The sequence below is a fragment of the Dromiciops gliroides genome, chromosome 1, assembly GCF_019393635.1.
Source record: "Dromiciops gliroides isolate mDroGli1 chromosome 1, mDroGli1.pri, whole genome shotgun sequence".
Classification (NCBI taxonomy): Eukaryota; Metazoa; Chordata; class Mammalia; order Microbiotheria; family Microbiotheriidae; genus Dromiciops; species Dromiciops gliroides.
In genome coordinates, this window is record NC_057861.1 from 301,263,385 (window position 1) to 301,281,968 (window position 18,584).

Sequence of the window (18,584 nt, forward strand, 5' to 3'; positions counted from 1 at the left end):
CCTCATTTTTACCTGACTTCCCTAGCTTCCTTTAAGTCTCAACTAAAATCCCATCTTTAGGAAGTCTTTCCCAATTCCTCTTAATTCTAGTGCTTTCTCTCTTTTCTTTCCTATCTAACCCACATATACCCTGACATATATATATATATATATATATATATATATATATATATATATATATATATATATATATATGGACTTGTTGTTGTCTTCCTCATTAGACTGAGCTTCTTGAAGGCAGGGACTATCTTTTGCCTCTTTCTGTATCCCCAGGGTTTAGCACAGTGCCTGGCACATAGAAGGCCCTTAATAAATATTTACTCACTATCTGACTTGAGGAAAAGAATAATAGCTGAGTTTTTTGTCAGCTTTAATTCTTGCTTCATCCTCTAATCACTATATATCAAAAAGGATGATACCAGTTCTTACTGGACTTGCCCATCTGGTATACCAAACACCAAAGTAAGAACAACATCCTTTAAGTATTGTTTGGTTTATATTACTCTCCTTCTCATAGTACCCTAATAGCTCTCTGTTACTCCAATGATAATATTAAAACAGAATTATTAGTTTCAGGTCCTAACCTTGTTTCTCTTTACCTAATTGCCATCATCTTTTGCCAGACTTAGGTCTTAACTCCAAGAAAGCAAATCTATTTACTCCCCAGATTTTAAATCACCTGCTCCTACTCGAAATCATATATCACAAATGCCACTTCCCACACTTCCTCTTTACTCTGCCAAACCACATTCCTTCCTTCAAGGTGCTATTGAAAAATGGCTTTGTCCATGAAGCCTTTTCATCATAATCCTACCTGACTCCAGTCACACCAACATTCCTCTTGGTACTTTTGTATATATCTCTACAACTAGTGTCATTATAATTTATACTTTTTTTTTTCCTCTTACACTTTTAGAAGCAAAGCTTCTTGAGGAGGAAATCTTTGCAATTTACCTAAGATCTTAAAATTTCTGTGAACTGCAAGCTTAATACAAGGCAAGTATTAAGATCTAACGTGATCTTAGGCTGCACGAAGAAGAATGCTGTCTAATATATAGGATATGATAGTTCCACTGTGCTCAGCCCACATCTGGAGTACTGTATTAATTTATGAATCATCTGCTTCTACCTGAAAACAAAAAGGATTTAGGAAAGGATGACCATATGGTGAGGGGAGTGAAGAGCTTTCTTATCAGACTCTAACACACACGGGATGTTTAGCCCACAGCAGATAATATTTAGGAGGGAAATAGCAGCTGTCTTTACATTCTTGAAGGATTGGCCCCTAGAACAGGTATTAGCATTGGCCCCAGAGGGTAGAACCCAAAGCAATAGAGAGGCAAATTTAGGCTTACTTTAAGGGCAAACTTTCTAACAATTAGAGTCTCCAAAAATGGAATAGGCTGCCTAAGCATGTGGTAGGTTCCCCCTCAAAGAGGTCTTTGCCACAATAATGATGGTTACATCAAAAGGGAAAAGTTGTTACTGAGAAGGTGAACCAGAAAAGGCTCCAGTGAGGAGGTATTTGGACTCCATTTGGAGTTTATAGGATGAGTATCTTGGACTCTGAAGGCTTAGAGTGAGTGTTAATAGCAGTTGTTTCTGTTTTGGCCAGAAACGCGGAGGGTCTTCCCCTCTAAGACTGACTTTATATTTATTTTTGACTTGGTAAAAGAGGCCATTCTTTGCCTCATTTTTACCTAGCTTTAATCACTGAATGGGAGTTGCCTCAGACAAACTACTAACTGGGAAAGACCTTCGCTTAAAAAGGTCAAGGCTTCCCACTATATCTGGAGCCATCTCCAGTCATCCTGATGTAGATCTTCCCACTGAACCCAGTTGGCTCTGGAGGAGAGTGAGGCTGGTGACTTTGCACAGCCCTCCCTCACTTAAAAAGTCCAATTTACTTGCAAATCATAACATGTTTCTGATGTCGTGGTCCTCTTTGAGAATGAAGGACAAACAACAACCTGGGAATTCAATAGGCAAAAAGGAGTGTAGAAGACAGTATTGGGACATCAACTTTAGAAGCAAGGGTATGGAAAAGAGTCTGTTAGAACAAAGAGTAGTCCATTGTGTCACCTCAAAACTGGGTCTGAAAATATTTCTCTTTTTTTTCCTTTTTTTTTTGGCGAGACAATGAGGATTAAATGACTTGCCCAGGGTCACACAGCTAGTAAGTGTTGAGTGTCTGAGGCTGGATTTGAACTCAGGTCCTAGGGGGCAGCTAGGTGGCGCAGTGGATAAAGTGCCTGTCCTGGATTCAGAAGTACCTGAGGTTCCAAAGGTTTGTCATGCTGGGGTGGGAGTGGGGATAAGCTCCCACTCTCTATAAAATGCTCCAATAGTGTGCATCTCAAATAGCCTCTGACAACCGAAGCCCAACTCCTGGCCTTCTCATGGCCGAACTGTTTCCACTAACAGGAGAAGGGGTGAAGGCGAGTCACTGGCACCTTAAAACCAGTAGCTTCGGGCAGGTGGGGCTCATTAGCCTTGGCAGGCAACCCGCCTAGGGGAAGAAAACCCTGATTTTAAACCTCTGCTGCCTTGTGGCTATACCCATATATGGGAAAGGCTTCAGGAGTTAACCCCGAGGAAAAATCAGGAGTCGGAGTCCCTTAGGCAGTTGGATGTTGGACATCACATCCCTCTGGCAACTCCTCCTGCGGCACTGGTGCCAAACTGTATTGGCTCTGCCTCTCCTTTGGATCCACCAATGGCGAAGAGAGGGAAAACCTGCTGCATGGGCAACAGCTTGTTTTCCATATTGATCCGCCCAGGCTAGCGCCCTGGAGAGGACACTCCAGCTACTCCTCATGGGGTAGATACAACACAGGATGCAACACTTACCGGTTATAAGTGAACTCAGGAGCTGCAGCTCCTGTATTGGACTGCACAGCCACATTGTGGCCTGTGGCTCTTCAAGGCACTGATCCATGGTCATCCTCAACTGGTGGAGGCCTACTAATGCTACATATATTATGGAATCATAGATCTAGTACTGGAAGGGACTTCGGAAGACATGTAGTCCAACTCTCTCATTTTATAGATTAAGAAACTGAGGCATGGGGCAGTTAGGTGGTACAGTGCATAAAGCACTGGCCCTGGATTCCGGAGGACCTGAGTTCAAATTCGGCCTCAGACACTTGGCACTAGCTGTGTGACCCTGGTCAAGTTACTTAACCCTCATTGCCCCACAAAAAAAAAAGAGAAGAAAAGAGAAGAAACTGAGGCCAAGGAGGTTAAAAAAAACTTACTTTGCTAAGGGTCACACAGGTATTAAACCTCAAAGGTATGATTAGAACCCAGGTCTTCTGACCCTAGAGACACTGTTCTTTCTCCAATACCATACTGCCTCAAAGGCACTTGGTAATTGATTAAATATGAAAGATGATGTTGAACCTATAATATCAAACATGGAAAAATGGATGAGGTGATGTTGCTGGCAGAAATAGTGAAATCAAAAGGAAGAGCAGTTTTAGGTATTGAGCTTAGTTGATAGTTAGAATATAGATCTTGAACTCTGAAGGGCAGAGATAGAGTATTTGAGAGTATCTGCAAAATGGACAAGGGTGTGAAGGAGATTGACAAGGGAGAAAGCCTGTGCATACATACATACATACATACATACATGCATACGTACATGAAAGAGAGAGGGAGGCAGGGAAAGGAAGAGGGAGAAAGGAAGGAGGAGGGAGCTTACAGAACCTTAGGGAACAACTAGTTAAAGACATAGAGAAGACTGAGAAGGAATCAACAAAAGAAAACGAAGTGATTGTGCAAGAGAACTACCAGGAAAATCTGGTGTCTCTGATGCCAAGGGAGGAAAACATCTAGTAGAAGAAGATGCAACTATCAAAAACTGCAGAGAAAGAGAATGAAAACTAAAAACAATACAAAACACAAAACAGCCTTGATGAGTAATTATTGGTGACTTCTGAGAGAACTGGCTCAGTTCAGTGGTGCAGGCAGAAGCCAGATTGCAAAGGTTGAAGAAAAAGGAATAAATGATATGGAAACAGAGAAGCATTTGGAAATAAGTTTTTCAAGGAGTTTAGTAATGAGTTTTCAAATTTCAAACCAGTGACTGGCTGCCCTTCAATTAGGGAATGATTAAACAAACTGTGGCACATGAAAGTAACGTAATATTATTGTGCCTTAAGAAACAATGAACATGCAGAATTCAGAGAAATCTGAGACTTGGATGAATTGATGCAAATGAGGTAAGCAGATCCAGGAGAACAATATACTGAGCCACTACAGCAATGTGCATGAAAAACAATAAAGCAGAACGATGTGTAATTGTAATAATGTCCAAGTTCAGCCCCAGAGAAGAAATGAAGAAATAAAAATATCCCTTCTTTTGTTGGAAAGATGATTATGGAATCTTTCTTCTAATAAGATGCTTCCCATTATTTGGTTTTGTTTTACTGTTTTTTCTTCATTGTTATAAGAGAAGTTTCACTGTATAGATGAGGAGATAGGGACATAATTGGAAATGATTTTAATGTAAAAACAAGATAGCCTTAATTTTTTTTTTAAGTTGCAGTGAAGGAGTAGTGATAGGATATAGCTGGATCTGGTGAAAGGATCAAGGGAAAGCTTTCTTTTAAAAGTTGGAAGACATAAACATTTTTGTAACCTAGTACTAAGGTGGCTAGGGACCCACACCGATTAAATCCCAGAGCTTTCCAAGTATTAAAATACAAAGGGTTTCCAGTGTCCTAGAAAGAACATTGCCTATCAGGACACGTGGGGGTGGGGGTGGAGTTCAGAGTAGGGTTTGTTTTATTCTTTGTATTTTTCTCCCCGGTGTCTCTAGCACAGTGCCTGGCCCATAGTAGTAATTTAATAAATGCTTTTTGGTTGAATAATTTATAGGGGAGCTGAATTAGATCATTCATAGGATTTCTTCCAGCACTAAAATTGTCATATGTGCATTCCAGTTCTTTATAGTGTCCTAATTCCTATAGATGGGCTTTATGAAGGCTTTTCTAAAATACAAAATACTGGGTAAGAACAATAGAGACGAGAGTCTAAGGCTTTTTTTTTTTTTTGAGTTAAGATCGAGCTCGACAACTTTAGTGTTGAGGTTCACGCTGGACACAAACCTTACTTCTCCCCCCTCCCTTGTCCTTTCTAATTTCTTTTTATCCCCAGTGACCATTTTCAAAGGAGGTGACAAGAGCAGCTCCGTCTCAGAGCCACAGGTCAACAGAAAGAAACGGTGGATGTGAAATAATTAATCGCGCTCTTCTAGGAAGACATTCACACCATCAGCAGCATCACCTTCAGCATCTCCTCTTCATCTCCTCACTCACCCAATCCCGAAGGAAGAAAAAAAAGCGTCTCCGGGCAACGGCGGGCTTTGGCGTCACTTCCTGCCATTTAAACTTCTTTCTCCACCCTGCGGCTCCCCTCTTGTTCCCTCGCTCGCTCCCAGCCCCGGCGCTAAGCGTTTTCGTTCGCGGAAGGCGGCGGGGTCGGGGCGAGGGCGATCGCTCTGTGGGGGAGCCGCTCCGGGCACCTGCGCTCTCTGGGTGCGCGGGGCCGGGCGTGGGGCTGAGGGCTTGGGGTCCGAGCCCCAAGGCGGCGGCGGGCGGCATGGCGGCGGCGGCGGAGCCCGGGAGCTCCGGCCAGCAGCCGCCACCGGGCCAGGGGCAGCCGCCGCAGCCACAACCGCCGCCGGCAGCGCCCCCAGGCGGCGGGAGCAGCGGCGGCGGGAGCGGGGGTAGCAGCCGCCACGAGAAGAGCCTGGGGCTGCTCACCACCAAGTTCGTGTCGCTGCTACAGGAGGCCAAGGACGGGGTCCTGGATCTCAAGGCGGTAAGAGTTGCGCGGGGGCCGGGAGCCCGGGCATCCTCCTGACGGGAGGTGGGCCGAGGACTCGCCCAGGCGCGCGGCTTAGGCCTCGCCTCCCCGACCTCGGGGGTCGCCTCTGTTCTGCGGAAGAGAGGGGGAAACCAGCGGCCCCGGAGGGGGCGCTTCCTGCCGCCGCCGCGGGCACGATGTTTCCCCGGGCGCTGCAACTCTCCTTCCCTGGCCCCAGCCTGCATCCCGGAGCCGGTCCATTGTAATACAGGAGCTGGAGTCGAGTCCGGGGCTCGAACCTGCCGTCTCCGCCCCGCCGGGGTTCCCTCCTGCCGAGGCGCGAGGCCGGGGGGGGAGGGGGCGGGGGGAAACCTCCCGGGCACCCTCGGGATTTAGAAATGGATTGAGGGTCCTACCGAGCGGCAGGTTCCTCCAGTCCGTCTCTTCGGGCACTTGTTCCCGTTATGATTCCGAGTGAGCCCGGCTTTTCTACTGGATGGGGAGGGGAGGGGGGGTGCGCGCCTTTCTCGGCTCTGCCCCCCAAACTCGAGGAACCGGGCAGCGAAGCCTTCCCAAGCTTTGCGCGTTTGTTTGGGTTTTTTCATCCTTAGGAAGCTAGTATGGAGAAATCGCTTTGAGGATGTGAGCTTGGTCAGTAAGAGAGAAATGGAACACCGAAATTTAGCGTTTCTTCACCTTTTAGTTGGAAACTTTTATACTTGAAATGAAAGCAGCCCGCACGCACGTAAATAGGCAGTGCATGAGAAGGATTCTCTTGCCTTCCCTTACTGCTCGCAGTAAAAACAAAATCCCAATTACCGAAACTCTCCAGCCATGACTTGGAAGAATGCCACTGCCCGTTGGAACTTTAGGAAGACAAGTTATTTGCTTGAATTGAAATTCAGCCAGTCTGGGCACTGAGAATAAGACCTAGTGGGGGGCGGGGAAGGAGATTGTTCTTGGTGACTTTGATTCCAAGTGCCCGAAACTCCAGCTTTAAAGTTCACCTAAAGTAGTGGTAACTGGAAGAAGTGAGACACCCTGTTGCTGGCTTTTTAGAGTCCACTTGTTGCAACACCTTGGGACCTGCCAACCATAAGCTTATCAGAATTGAAAATGTTGCCTGGCAATCCCTGGAAAGTGCAAACAGGATGGAAGTAAAGCAACAGTTGGTCGGGAGAGCCCACTTGTTTTTTGTTTTTGTTTTTGTTTTTGTTTTTGTTTTGGTGAGGCAATTGGGGTTAAGTGACTTGCCCAGGGTCACACAGCTAGTAAGTGTCAAGTGTCTGAGGCCAGATTTGAAATCAGGTCCTCCTGAATCCAGGGCCGGTGCTTTAACCACTGTGCCATCTAGCTGCCCCGAGCCCACTTGTTTTGCAGTAATAGAGACAGTAGAAGTTTGAGATCCAGTCTTTCTAATAGCGTCTTCAGGAAGTTGCATTATCAACAATAACTGCATTAGTTTTGTAACAACAAATGTGCATATACTTGTCTGTGTAAAAGCAGCTGCTGAAGTTGCCTTGTACTTTTAATTTTCTGTTTCCTAACCTTTTTGGAAACGAATTGTATCTTTCATTTAAGTACACCTTGCTTTCTCCCCCCAAAGTATTGTTCTATAGCATAAATTTTGCTTTTAACTGAAAGTGAACTTAATTTGATTTTTGCCTTGGCTTGCACTACACCTTGAGATACCAGGTTAAGACTTGCCATTAAAATTATAGAAACTGGGGGCAGCTAGGTGGCGCCGTAGATAAAGTACCAACCCTGGATTCGGGAGGACCTGAGTTCAAATGCAGCCTCAGACACTTGACACTTATGACCTGTGTGACCCTGGGCAAGTCACTTAACCCTCACTGCCCCACAAAAAAGTAAAATAAAATAAATAAAATTATAGAAACTCATATGGGAATAGCAAACCTGTTTTAAATATCTTCCAGCATACATTCATTCAGTAAAGTAAAATGTTATTCCATTCTTCTGTTTGCCTTGGGAATTTTAGTTTACCATTTCAATCAATGGACTGTTAAGCATCTCCTATATGCCTGGGACTGTGATAAGCTTTGGAGATTCAAAGAGGCCTTTTCCTTACTAATTCAAAAGTTACAAAACTGTGTCTAGTGTTTGATGTTTCACATCAACATTGTTTCAGTAGTAGCAGGAATTCCCCTGAAAGCCCAGGGGTTTGGGCTTAAAGTTTTATCAAGAAATATCTGAGTCAATTAACTAACTGAGAGCTCCTTCTACTTCTATTAGATATTTTTATTAATCACTTTTTTAATCAGGTGGGGTTTATTCTTTTTCCCCCTACATATAATTAAGTTTTTAGACATTCCTCTCATTCTTCTTCCATGTTATTTCAAACTGAAAGACATATTGTATATGATTCTGGTGCTAGTATAAATTAGATCCATTCTGTCATACCACTTGTCATTTTAAAAAATACATTTAGTGGAATTATAATTTTTACCTTGCTGATCATCTTTGTAGCCCATTTATTTAAATAGCAACAGCTATGACCCAAGAATTTCAGTATCAGTTACAGAAACATAAAGTAACAGATGCTGTTCATTGAACTACTTGGCAAATAGGTATCAAAAAGACAGCATTGAGCTACAAAGAAGGATTATTGTTAAATGCCAGCTCTAACCTTAACTGTAAATTGTGATGACTGATGTAAGACATAGCATACAGATTTTACATTCATAATCATAATGCATGTTACATTGTGAAAGAATAAAAAGTCTTCTGTCTTGGAGTGATCAAATTTCTCTCATCAGTAAAATTAAATAATATAATTGAAGGCATTTATTAACTGATAAAACTATTCTATAACATAGTTCTAAATTTTAAAATTGGGATGGAAAGTAGTTGCAGAAAAGTTAGTCTCTATTTGCTACTTTTCACTAACAGAAAACTACTCTGTCCCTGTTGGTATACTCTTATGTCCAGATAAGGTAGTGACCCAAGTGGTGGTTATATGGTGTGTGTAATTTTTAGATGGTATCGAGAAGCCCTGGGTTCCAACCCTGTGTGAGATGCTCACCAGTTTATATGTCTTGAGCAAATCGTTTAACTTCTCTCAGCTTCAGCGTCTTCATCAGTAACATGAGAATAATTTCTTCCCACCTTGGTGGTGTTGTGAGGCATTACTGAAATAATAGATGATGCATGTATTAAGTGCTTACTATTTTTCAAGCACTGTTCTAAATTCTGAAATTATAAATACAAACAATATAATCCCTGTCCACAAGGAGTTTATAGTCTCATGGTGGGAATAACTTGTAAAAGGAGAACAGGGGAAAGGTACTGCTGTGGCATGAGAGAGTAAGGTGAAACACCTGGACCATGTAACAGGCAAGCTCAGGGTCCAAGGTTGGCCAGAGTGGAGACAGCATGGTTTGGAAAGTGAGGGTGGTGTTCTGTGAAATTTAAAGCCTTAAATAGATTAACCTATTATCATTTGGCTCTGTCCCCCTAGAGTAGATCACAACCCATCCATACCTGTTGTCCTATGCATTATTGTCCATGTACTTCATAATGTCTCCATTAGACAATCTGTTGAAAGGCTTGGAGGTTACTAGTGTAATGCTACTGTCTATTTATTTAGTTCCTTACTTTCTACAAGACTGACCTAGTCTTCCTTTCTGTTCATACATGTTATGGATGTCTTATGCTACTTTTTTTGGCAAACTGTCATTGTTAATATGTTACAGCCTGCCTTTACCCACTTGTGTCCTGGTTGCCCTTTCAGTTACCTACAGTTTTGATCGCAGAGAAACAACTTGGCATAACAGGAACTTAGGAAACTGGAGTTTTAATTCCACATTCTTTAGCTTTGAGATCCTAGGCAAGTCACTTAACCTTTTAGAGTTTTGGGGGGAGGGAGAGGTGCTATGATACTTGTACTACATTGTTTTTTCTTTTGTTTACTTTTAAGAAATGTTTTCTAGACCCACCACTCTCACCAAATAGAAACATCCTTTATATTAAATAGAATGGTCACAAAGTGATTTTTTTTTTTTGGCCACAAACTCAACATCATTCGTGTAAGGGGATTTTGATCTAAAAGGATGGTGTACCAATAGTGATGAAATTACAGATCCTTAAAAACTGAAGTTTCATTTAGTTAATATTTTTTTTTAATTACAAAAAGGTCAGCAATTTCTTTGATGTTTTCTAGACACAAGAAGGTAAGACTAGAAAGCCAATGTAGGGAAACTCAGACAAATGTTTTAAATCATGTAAAATATGTTTCATATAAGTTTCAAAACAGTGAATTAGCACTTTAAGTTTCTTATCTGAAAGAAGTTTAAGTGGTGTTATGACTGCCTTCATTTAGGTAGATCTCCGAAGGTTTTTTGTTTGTTTGTTCAGGCCTTTCTGACTTTCCTGACCCCCTTTTGAGATATCTTGGCAAAGATAATGGAGTAGTTTACCATTTCCTTTTCCAGCTCATTTTACAGATGAGGAAATGAAGGCCAATAGGGTTAAGTGATTTGCCCAGGGCCACACAACGTAGTGTGTGATCTGAGGCTGGATTTGAACTCAGGTCTTTCTCACTCCAGGCCTGGTGTTCTAGCCACTCTGCCACCTCGCTGCCCAAAAAAGGTCTTTATGTTGGGAAAATATTTATTTCTTAATATTCTCGGTTGCACTAAAAAGGAAGCCTTAACATGCTTCCACACAGTGGCTAACTTTCTTGATAGCTCCCCCTTTTAAGGGGAAAGATAAATAAATTACACACACAAAACCCCAACCACCTTCACAACAGGTATTTACAGTTATTCCCTTTGTTACAGAACAAAGGAGGAAAGTGTTGCATTCATCTCCTCTCTATGCCTTTTGCACCATTTTGCTACTCATGGAGTACATAGAATGAACTTACCAGCATTGCATTAGTGTACCTATTTTTCACATACCCTCTAACATTTGTCATTTTCCTTTTCTGTGATCTCAGCCATTTTGATGACTGTGAGATGGTACCTCAGAGTTGTTTTGATTTGCATTTCTCTAATTATTAATGATTAAGAGTATTTTTCCTAACTTTTGATAGCTTTGATTTCTCCTGAAACTTCTGAACGGCCTGTTTGATCATTTATCAATTGGAGAATGGATCTTATTTTTAGAAATTTGGCTCACTTCCCTATATATCTGAGAAATGAGACCTTTATCAGAGAAGCTTGCTGTAAAAATTTTTCCCTCAGTTTCCTGTTTTCCTTCTAATTTTGGGCTGCATTGATTTTGTTTGTGTAAAAACTCTTCAATGTAATCAAAATGATCTATTTTACCTCCCACGATCCCTTCTATCTCTTTTTTGGTCATAAACTCTTCTTCCCTTATCCAGATGGGGAATTTTCTCCATACTTCCCTAATTTGCTTATGGCATCACCGTTAGTATCTAAATAATGTACCCATTTTGAGTTTATCTTGTGAATTATCCGTCTATGCCTAGTTCCTGCCATACTGCTTTCTTTCCACTTTTCCCAGTAGTTTTTGTTAAATAGTGAGTTCTTGCCCCAGTATTTTGGATCTTTGGATCTTTGGATCTTTATCAAACACTGGCTTCTCTACTCTTGATCCAGGCATGTGGTCCAAGCTGGGTATAGCTCTTGGAGAACCTGGTCTCTCATGAGAGAATGGCTGGGTTCCCTATTCTCATATTTTAGCCACACCCTGTGGCCCTGATGATATTTATAGTTTAGGCTTAGGTTCACATCTAGGATAAGCTCAAAAGAAGAGGGTAGAAATGCATACATTGTTCCGTATGAATCAGATATTGGGCAAGTATTTTGTTCCTACACAAAAAAAGAAATGCTAAACATAAAAGGCTCACAAAATGCATTAATAAAATGATTTAAACAGAGGTTAGTATCTTGTCAATACTGTTGGGAGACTTGATACTTAAACTTCAAACATAGAGCAGTGTACAGAACTGCTAATCAAGCATTTCACATTTGACCTCACCTCTGCACTATCCAACCGAGTCCTGGAACATGTCTGTTGGTAAAATGGCTAGCCTTAGGCCAATCCTCTTGTCAGTGGCTGTCACCTCTGATACAGAAGCTTGCCCTGCTGCTAGCCAGCTCCACTCATCTGGACTCTGGACTTCTTGAATTTACAAGGTCATCGCCAGCCCTTGGCATGTCTGTCTTGGGACAAATGCACCACTTATGACCAGGAAAGAATAAACTCAAAGGCAGCCTTTCTTCTTGCCCTAGCTGCCTCATGGGTGAAATGACCATGCTGTCAGGACCTCTCCTTAAGTCTCTAGAGTTACATGATCCTTGAGGGTAAAATTGAGAGCCAGCCAGAACCTTTGTTCTAACTGATGTAGCATTCTGGTCTCCCTGTCACTGAAGCAGGAGGAACACCAAGAGACCACTATTAATGTTTATGGCATCCCCAGAAGTTTCTAGAGGAGTTCCTGGTGCATGAGATGGCCCGTGTAGGCCAATTCTCTCTGTTATATTTATATGTATACATGTCTCTTTTATCTAAATTGTGAGCTCCTTGAGGACTGGGACTGTTTAAGTTTTGTCTGACAGGTTATCTTCATCCCAATCACCTATGGATTTAAGGGCTTAAAGACAAACAAACAATATTTGTATTCTATACATAGTAGATGCTACCTCAAAGTAGGTACTTTGGAAGTACCACTTTGGAAGATCTGGAGAGTTGGGGCTCAATATCTTTTCTCAAGAGGTTTTTTCCATTTATCTTCAGACAAAAAGAATTCTGTAGGTATTGACTTCTCTTATATCAGTCCGTTATAATTGTTCTCTTTTGTTTTCATACCTTCAGAGTGGTATGATATTTGGCATTTAGTCTTTAATCGAGACCTTTCATGCAGATTTCACAAAAGTATTCATTGAGTTTTTGTTTCAAGCAACTTAATCAGGCTTAATCTCATACATGCCGTTACTATAATACTTTAATGCAATTAAGCTCCTGACAAAATGCTCAGATTTATTCATTCATTTTATAAACATTTAGTGCTTGCTATAATTTAATGCAGTGTGCTAGATCCTGGAAGAGACACAAAGATAAATACAATCAACTCTCAACTTTCACAGAAAAATATGTGATAGTAAAAAACAAATATTGATATATGAAACCTATCAGAAATAGGTCATTAGGTTCCCATGACCACCAAAAACTAATCTTTTGCTAGTGATCATCAAAAACACTTTTCTGCACACACTTCTTTTAACAAAACATTATTTCTGATAATATGTACTTTTCTTAACACAGTAACCATGAAATAACCCATAAAATGAAATACACATGATAAAATGAGTAACATGCAAAACATTTTTGCTCACTAGTAATTTCCTAGAATTCTGTGAACTTTTGTGCTAACATTGCAATTTAAATTTTTAAAAATTTCAGACAATATTTACTTTTTATAAAACACGAAATCTACAGTAGCATAAATACTATACAGAAAATAAAATTCCTAAAACTAAAACATGTTTTAACCTGAATCTTACCTTCCAATGTGTCAGATGGTGGTGTGAGGGTGTTGTACTGTATACTGTACTGCTGTACACTTCTACTACCTTGGCTATCCTCTGAAAATCAAGGGAGAGAGATTGCTTCGACTTTAGTGGCTGCTGTCAGAATTCCCTGAGACTGACAAGGTCTCAATGTCACCTTAGAGCCCAAAGGACTGGTACCATGCTTTAGGGGGCATAATTGCAACACAAAACTTGAGTTTTAAAGGCAAGCAATGAAAATATGCAATGAATGTGCCAGGAGCTTTTTTTACTCTACAGTGATAGGGTGAAAAAGACCAGTGACACACCTAGGAGGATACTAACTGTTCCACAAACTTGCAGGAATCATACCTCATTTTTTTCCATTTATTGTGCATAGATACAAATGTGCATGTTTGCCGACATGAAAGTGAAAATGAGGTTACTAATAAAATCACATGAATGCTTCAAGTTGCAAAAGTTCAAACATTTGAATGTTGAGAATTTGCTATAATATGTGGTCCCTGCCCTGATTCCAGTATAGTAAAGAGAGATAATACTTGTATACAAATGAATATAAAACAAAATACGGTATAGTGAAAGCATGCAAGGAACACAGAATAGTACAAAGTGAGATAAGAAAGTGATCACTTATACTTTAGGGAGGGAGATAAGGAAAAGTTCCACAAACTGGGTTTTGGAAAATAGGAAGTCAGCAATTAGGAGATTGTTAGGGAGAGGGTACTCCAAGCATTGGAAGCAGCATCAACAAAAGTGTGAAAACTGGGGATATATTTGGGAAAAAGAGAATTTAGTTTACCAACCATGTAGGTAGATCTCAAGTGGAAGTGATATGAGATAAGGCTTAAGAGTTAGATTAGAGCCAAACTATGACAGTCTACTATTGAGGCTTAGCCATTTGCTCTTTAAGAGGAATGGAGGAGGATGCTAACCTAGACTGGAACATTGGTCTTATTACTCTAAATTCAGTCCTCTTTCCATTTTGCCAGGCCACATCAGTACCAGTTTGAAAGATCCATGAAGAGACTATATTCTTATTGTTTATTAGATTAGTCCTGTCTGACTCTGTGACCCCATCTGGGGTTTTCTTGGCAAAGGTACTGGTGTGGTTTGCCATTTATTTCTCCAGCTCATTTTATAGATGAGGAAACTAAGGCAAATAGGGTTAAATGACTTGCCCAGGGTCACACAACTAGTAAGTGTCTAAGACCAAATCTGAACTCAGGAAGATGAGTTTTCCTGACTTCAGACCCAACATTCTTCCACTGCACCACCTAGCTGCCCAAGAGATTATTCACATACACATAGACACATATGTAATTACAATCTTTAGTTTTCCCATTTAGGCAACATTGCTTTTGTCATGGGAATTTTTTTTGTGTAATCGTTCTGCCAATTTTGTCTTCAATGAATTTCTTCCATTTAGTTGATATCAAACCAGTCTCAGAAATGTTAGTGGTTACAAAGCATGAAAAAGAAATTAAAAGAATAAGCATTGGCAATGAAGCAAAACTATCTCTAGTGGCAGTGGATATGATTTCATGCCTAGAGAATATAAAATGCTTAATAAATCACATATCAAGGTGGCAGTGTTATAAAATACCTCCCCCCCAATATAGCATTTGTATGCCACCAATAAAAATCAGGAAAAACTAATAATTACCATTTATGATGAAAAATGTATCACATACTTGTGTGTTAATTTACTGAAACAGAAAAGAGGCTTGTATATTAACATAAAAGCCCTGTGTTTTAAGACAATTTAGAACAGTTTTGGCAGAAATTAAGGAAGAACTCAGAAGAGGAATAGCCTTCATCATGGTTACAAAACCAGTTAGTAAAAGTGTCTATCCTTTTCAGATTAAATGATCAATTTAAAAGAATGCCAATCAAGATACCAGTGAGCTACTTTACAGAATTAGAATGAATAAAAATCATACAGAAACACAACTAAATATAACGGTGTACTATAAGAAAAATGAATGAATTCACCCTGTCAGAGTTTTAAAAATAAAATTACTTTAGTAAATAGAAAAAAAATGTCTTTGGGTGAAAGAAAGGAGAATTTAAGGGTAGAATCAGGTATGTACAAGAGTTTATTCAATGATTAATCAAGCCATGATTTTTTAAAATGGAGGAGTGATGGTGGCACATTGGAAAGAGTATTGGATTAAGAATTCAGTAGGGGGAAAAAAAAGAATTTAGTAGAACAGCATTCAAATTCCAGCTTTGCCACTTAATATCCTTGTGACTGTAGGCTCTTGATTCTCAAACTTGGTTTTGTTTTTTTGGTTTTTTGCTTATGTATTATTTTTTGCCATAAGGAACTATGTTGTTGAACCACTGCTGTTGGTAAATAATTTTTTTTTTTAAGTGAGGCAATTGGGGTTAAGTGACTTGCCCAGGGTCACACAGCTATCTAGTGTTAAGCGTCTGAGGCCGGATTTGAACTCGGGTACTCCCGACTCCAGGGCCGGTGCTCTATCCACTGCGCCACCTAGCTGCCCCTGGTAAATAATTTAACCTTTTAGGTCTCAGTTTTCTTACCTGTTATTTTAGTGGTGTTGGACTATATCATCTTAAGTGTTCTTTTCTTGTTGTAACACTTTGTGAGCTTAGCTTTATAAATAATAAAATAAGAAGCCTTTGGAAAATAGTAGGTTTTGTTTTGTTTTTAATGAGCTTAGATCAGGGGTTTTTAACCTGGAGTCAGATCCACTTCAATTCCCATTTGAACTTTGATGGGAAAAAATTATATCCTTTATTTTCATTAACCTGTAACTAAAATATAGTTTTTCCTTTTAATTATTTAAATACATTCTGAGAAGGGGTCCCTAGAATTCAATCAGACTGTTAACGGAATCCATGACAAAAAAAATAAAAGATTAAGAACACTTGGTTTAAATCCATATTTTATGCAACATAATTGTAATAAATTACAATTAAATACAAAATCCTTAACTTTTAGAAAACAAGGAATAATATTCCTCTCAATTGTGGAAAGAAGAATTTGTATTAAATGGGAATGTAACTGTGTTACATTCTGTCCTGTTTTTTTGTTTATTGTGTTAATCAAATAGTGGTTGTGGGTATGAGTGGGCTGCAACAAATAACCTAAGAGGAACTTCAAAACAAGGATGTCATCTAGGAATTGAATAAAAGGAAGAGAAGATGGATTGTCAAGTGGCCAAAGTGAGAGATGAAAGGTGGATAGCCAGAGTGCTCCACTGATGATCTTCGCAGTGCTGGGAGAAATTGAGGAAGGCCACTAGCATGTTGGGTGGAGGATACACTGGAAAAGTTTTGGAAGAACATGGATGAGTGTTGCATAATATGGGCATGCATGAATGGGTTTCTACCTCCACCAATGGAAAAAAAAAACTTTCAAATAATATTAGAGTATTAGAGGAATGTTTGGAATATTAGGAATGCTATAAAAATTGTACAGGGGTAAGGGGTGGCAAGTAGGAATTTTATTGTTATAGTAAGTTTTAAGAACCCCTTCCTCCCAACCTGATCTAGATAGCTAGAAGAAGATGGCTAGAAGGACAGCTAGTTGGCACAGTAGAGTGTTCATCTTAGAATGAGGAAGACATTGGTTTGAATCCTGCCTTAGACATGTACTAGTTATATGACTGGGCAAGTCACTTAACCTGTATGACTCAGTTTTCTCATCTTTAAAATGGGGATAATAACACCTACTTCCACAGTTACTGTGAAGTTCAAATGAGAGACATTGTCAAAATGAAGAGCATTTCATCGGGTTATGGACTTTAAAAAATAAATAGCATGTGTGTGAATAAATAATTATATTTGGGGATAGCATATTTATATTTCACAAAAATGAAATCCACACAATATATAGATTGTTTCATACAAGTAAATGTGTATATGGCACTAAGAATTCAAATTCCTAGATTGAATTTGGAAATGATACAACTGATACTCAGCTAGCTGTCTTATGCTAAAATAGCAAGGAAAGGGGGAGTGTTTTATGTCCCCTTTAGTGGCCATTCTTTTTCTCTTTTTCACTGCCACATGTTACAAATGAGCTATCCATACACACTGCCTTCATTTTCTCCAATCCACTCTTACCCCTATATTCAAACTACTCTTCTTTGTAACACCCTTTCCCTCAAAGAGCTCATCCATTCTCACATCATTTATCACTTCAATGTTGACTGCCAAATCTATATCTATATCTCTATATATGACCCTTTGCTCTTTCCTGATTGCTAATCTCATGTCTAGTTATTGAACATTTTTAATGTCTTTTCATTAACCTAAAGTGAATATATCTCATCACCCAGTTACTCTTATACTGTAATTTCTAAGTATTTTTGTGTTTATCTCTGTATGGTTGTATTAACATTAACGTCTCTGTTGTGATGCTGTATGTTCTCATTTATTTGTATCCTATTTCTGTAGTATACTGTATGTTCTCCTAGGACAAACAGAAACTTTGTAACTTTTTTAAGCCTCCAAGTCCCTACAATAATTCTGGTTACAAATCCCTGTTTTGCGATAGAGAAATTATTAGAGGATATTTCTCAAAGTATCTTGCTATATTAATGAAAGGTTGTTACTTATTTTGTCGTTTCAGTGAATTATACTTTTTTAAAAAAATAGATAATGCTTCATAGGCAAGATGGTTTCACTTTTCTTCTATAAAGTGAAGTAACTGAGCTATATGGCCCCTTAAAGTCCCCTTCAACTCTGAATCTATGATCCTGTGAAATAGTAAAAAGACTAGAGTGTTGGGCTTGGAGTCAGGAAAACTTGGGTTCAATCATGTCTGTGGCAAATAGAAAACAATTTCCTAGGATTTATCTGTTAAGTCATAGTTCAGTTTTGATTGGTGGCTCCCTATTACCTCTAAGATCAAATATGGATTCCTTTTTTTAGCATTTAAAATTCTTTGAAACCTAACCCAAGCCCAGTGCTTTATCCACTTCGCCTCTATATGAAGGCATGCTAGTGAGCTCAACAAAATTCTAGTATAAAAGAAATTGGACAAGACTCCAGGGTTCCAAATCTAAAAGGATTTGGCCTGGTGGTTATTTGAATTTTACTGTGCAGTTGAGAAGTTTAATTGTGAAAACACATGATCCAATAGGGCTTTGGGGCTCTGGTGTGACTACTGTTGAACAGATAATGCTGTTATACCACTGATATTACTGAACAGTAAGAAATATAAAATTGATATACTCTTCTGACTTTTTAAGGTCAAAATAAAAGAACCCATAAGCTTTTGCTAAGTAAGCTAAGGATAAATAG

General features: G+C 39.6%; 1 protein-coding gene across 2 annotated transcripts in view; it reads left to right on the plus strand.

Moving 5' to 3' along the window:
- Window positions 1-5,393: 5,393 nt before the first annotated feature.
- E2F5 (E2F transcription factor 5) overlaps window positions 5,394-18,584 on the plus strand; it is a 47,044-nt gene continuing 33,853 nt past the window's right edge. For both annotated transcript variants that reach the window (XM_043967666.1, XM_043967672.1), the window contains exon 1: window positions 5,394-5,826. In XM_043967666.1, the coding sequence (XP_043823601.1) occupies window positions 5,605-5,826 (222 nt within the window). In that variant the 5' untranslated portion in view covers window positions 5,394-5,604. The remainder of the gene's footprint in view (window positions 5,827-18,584) is intronic.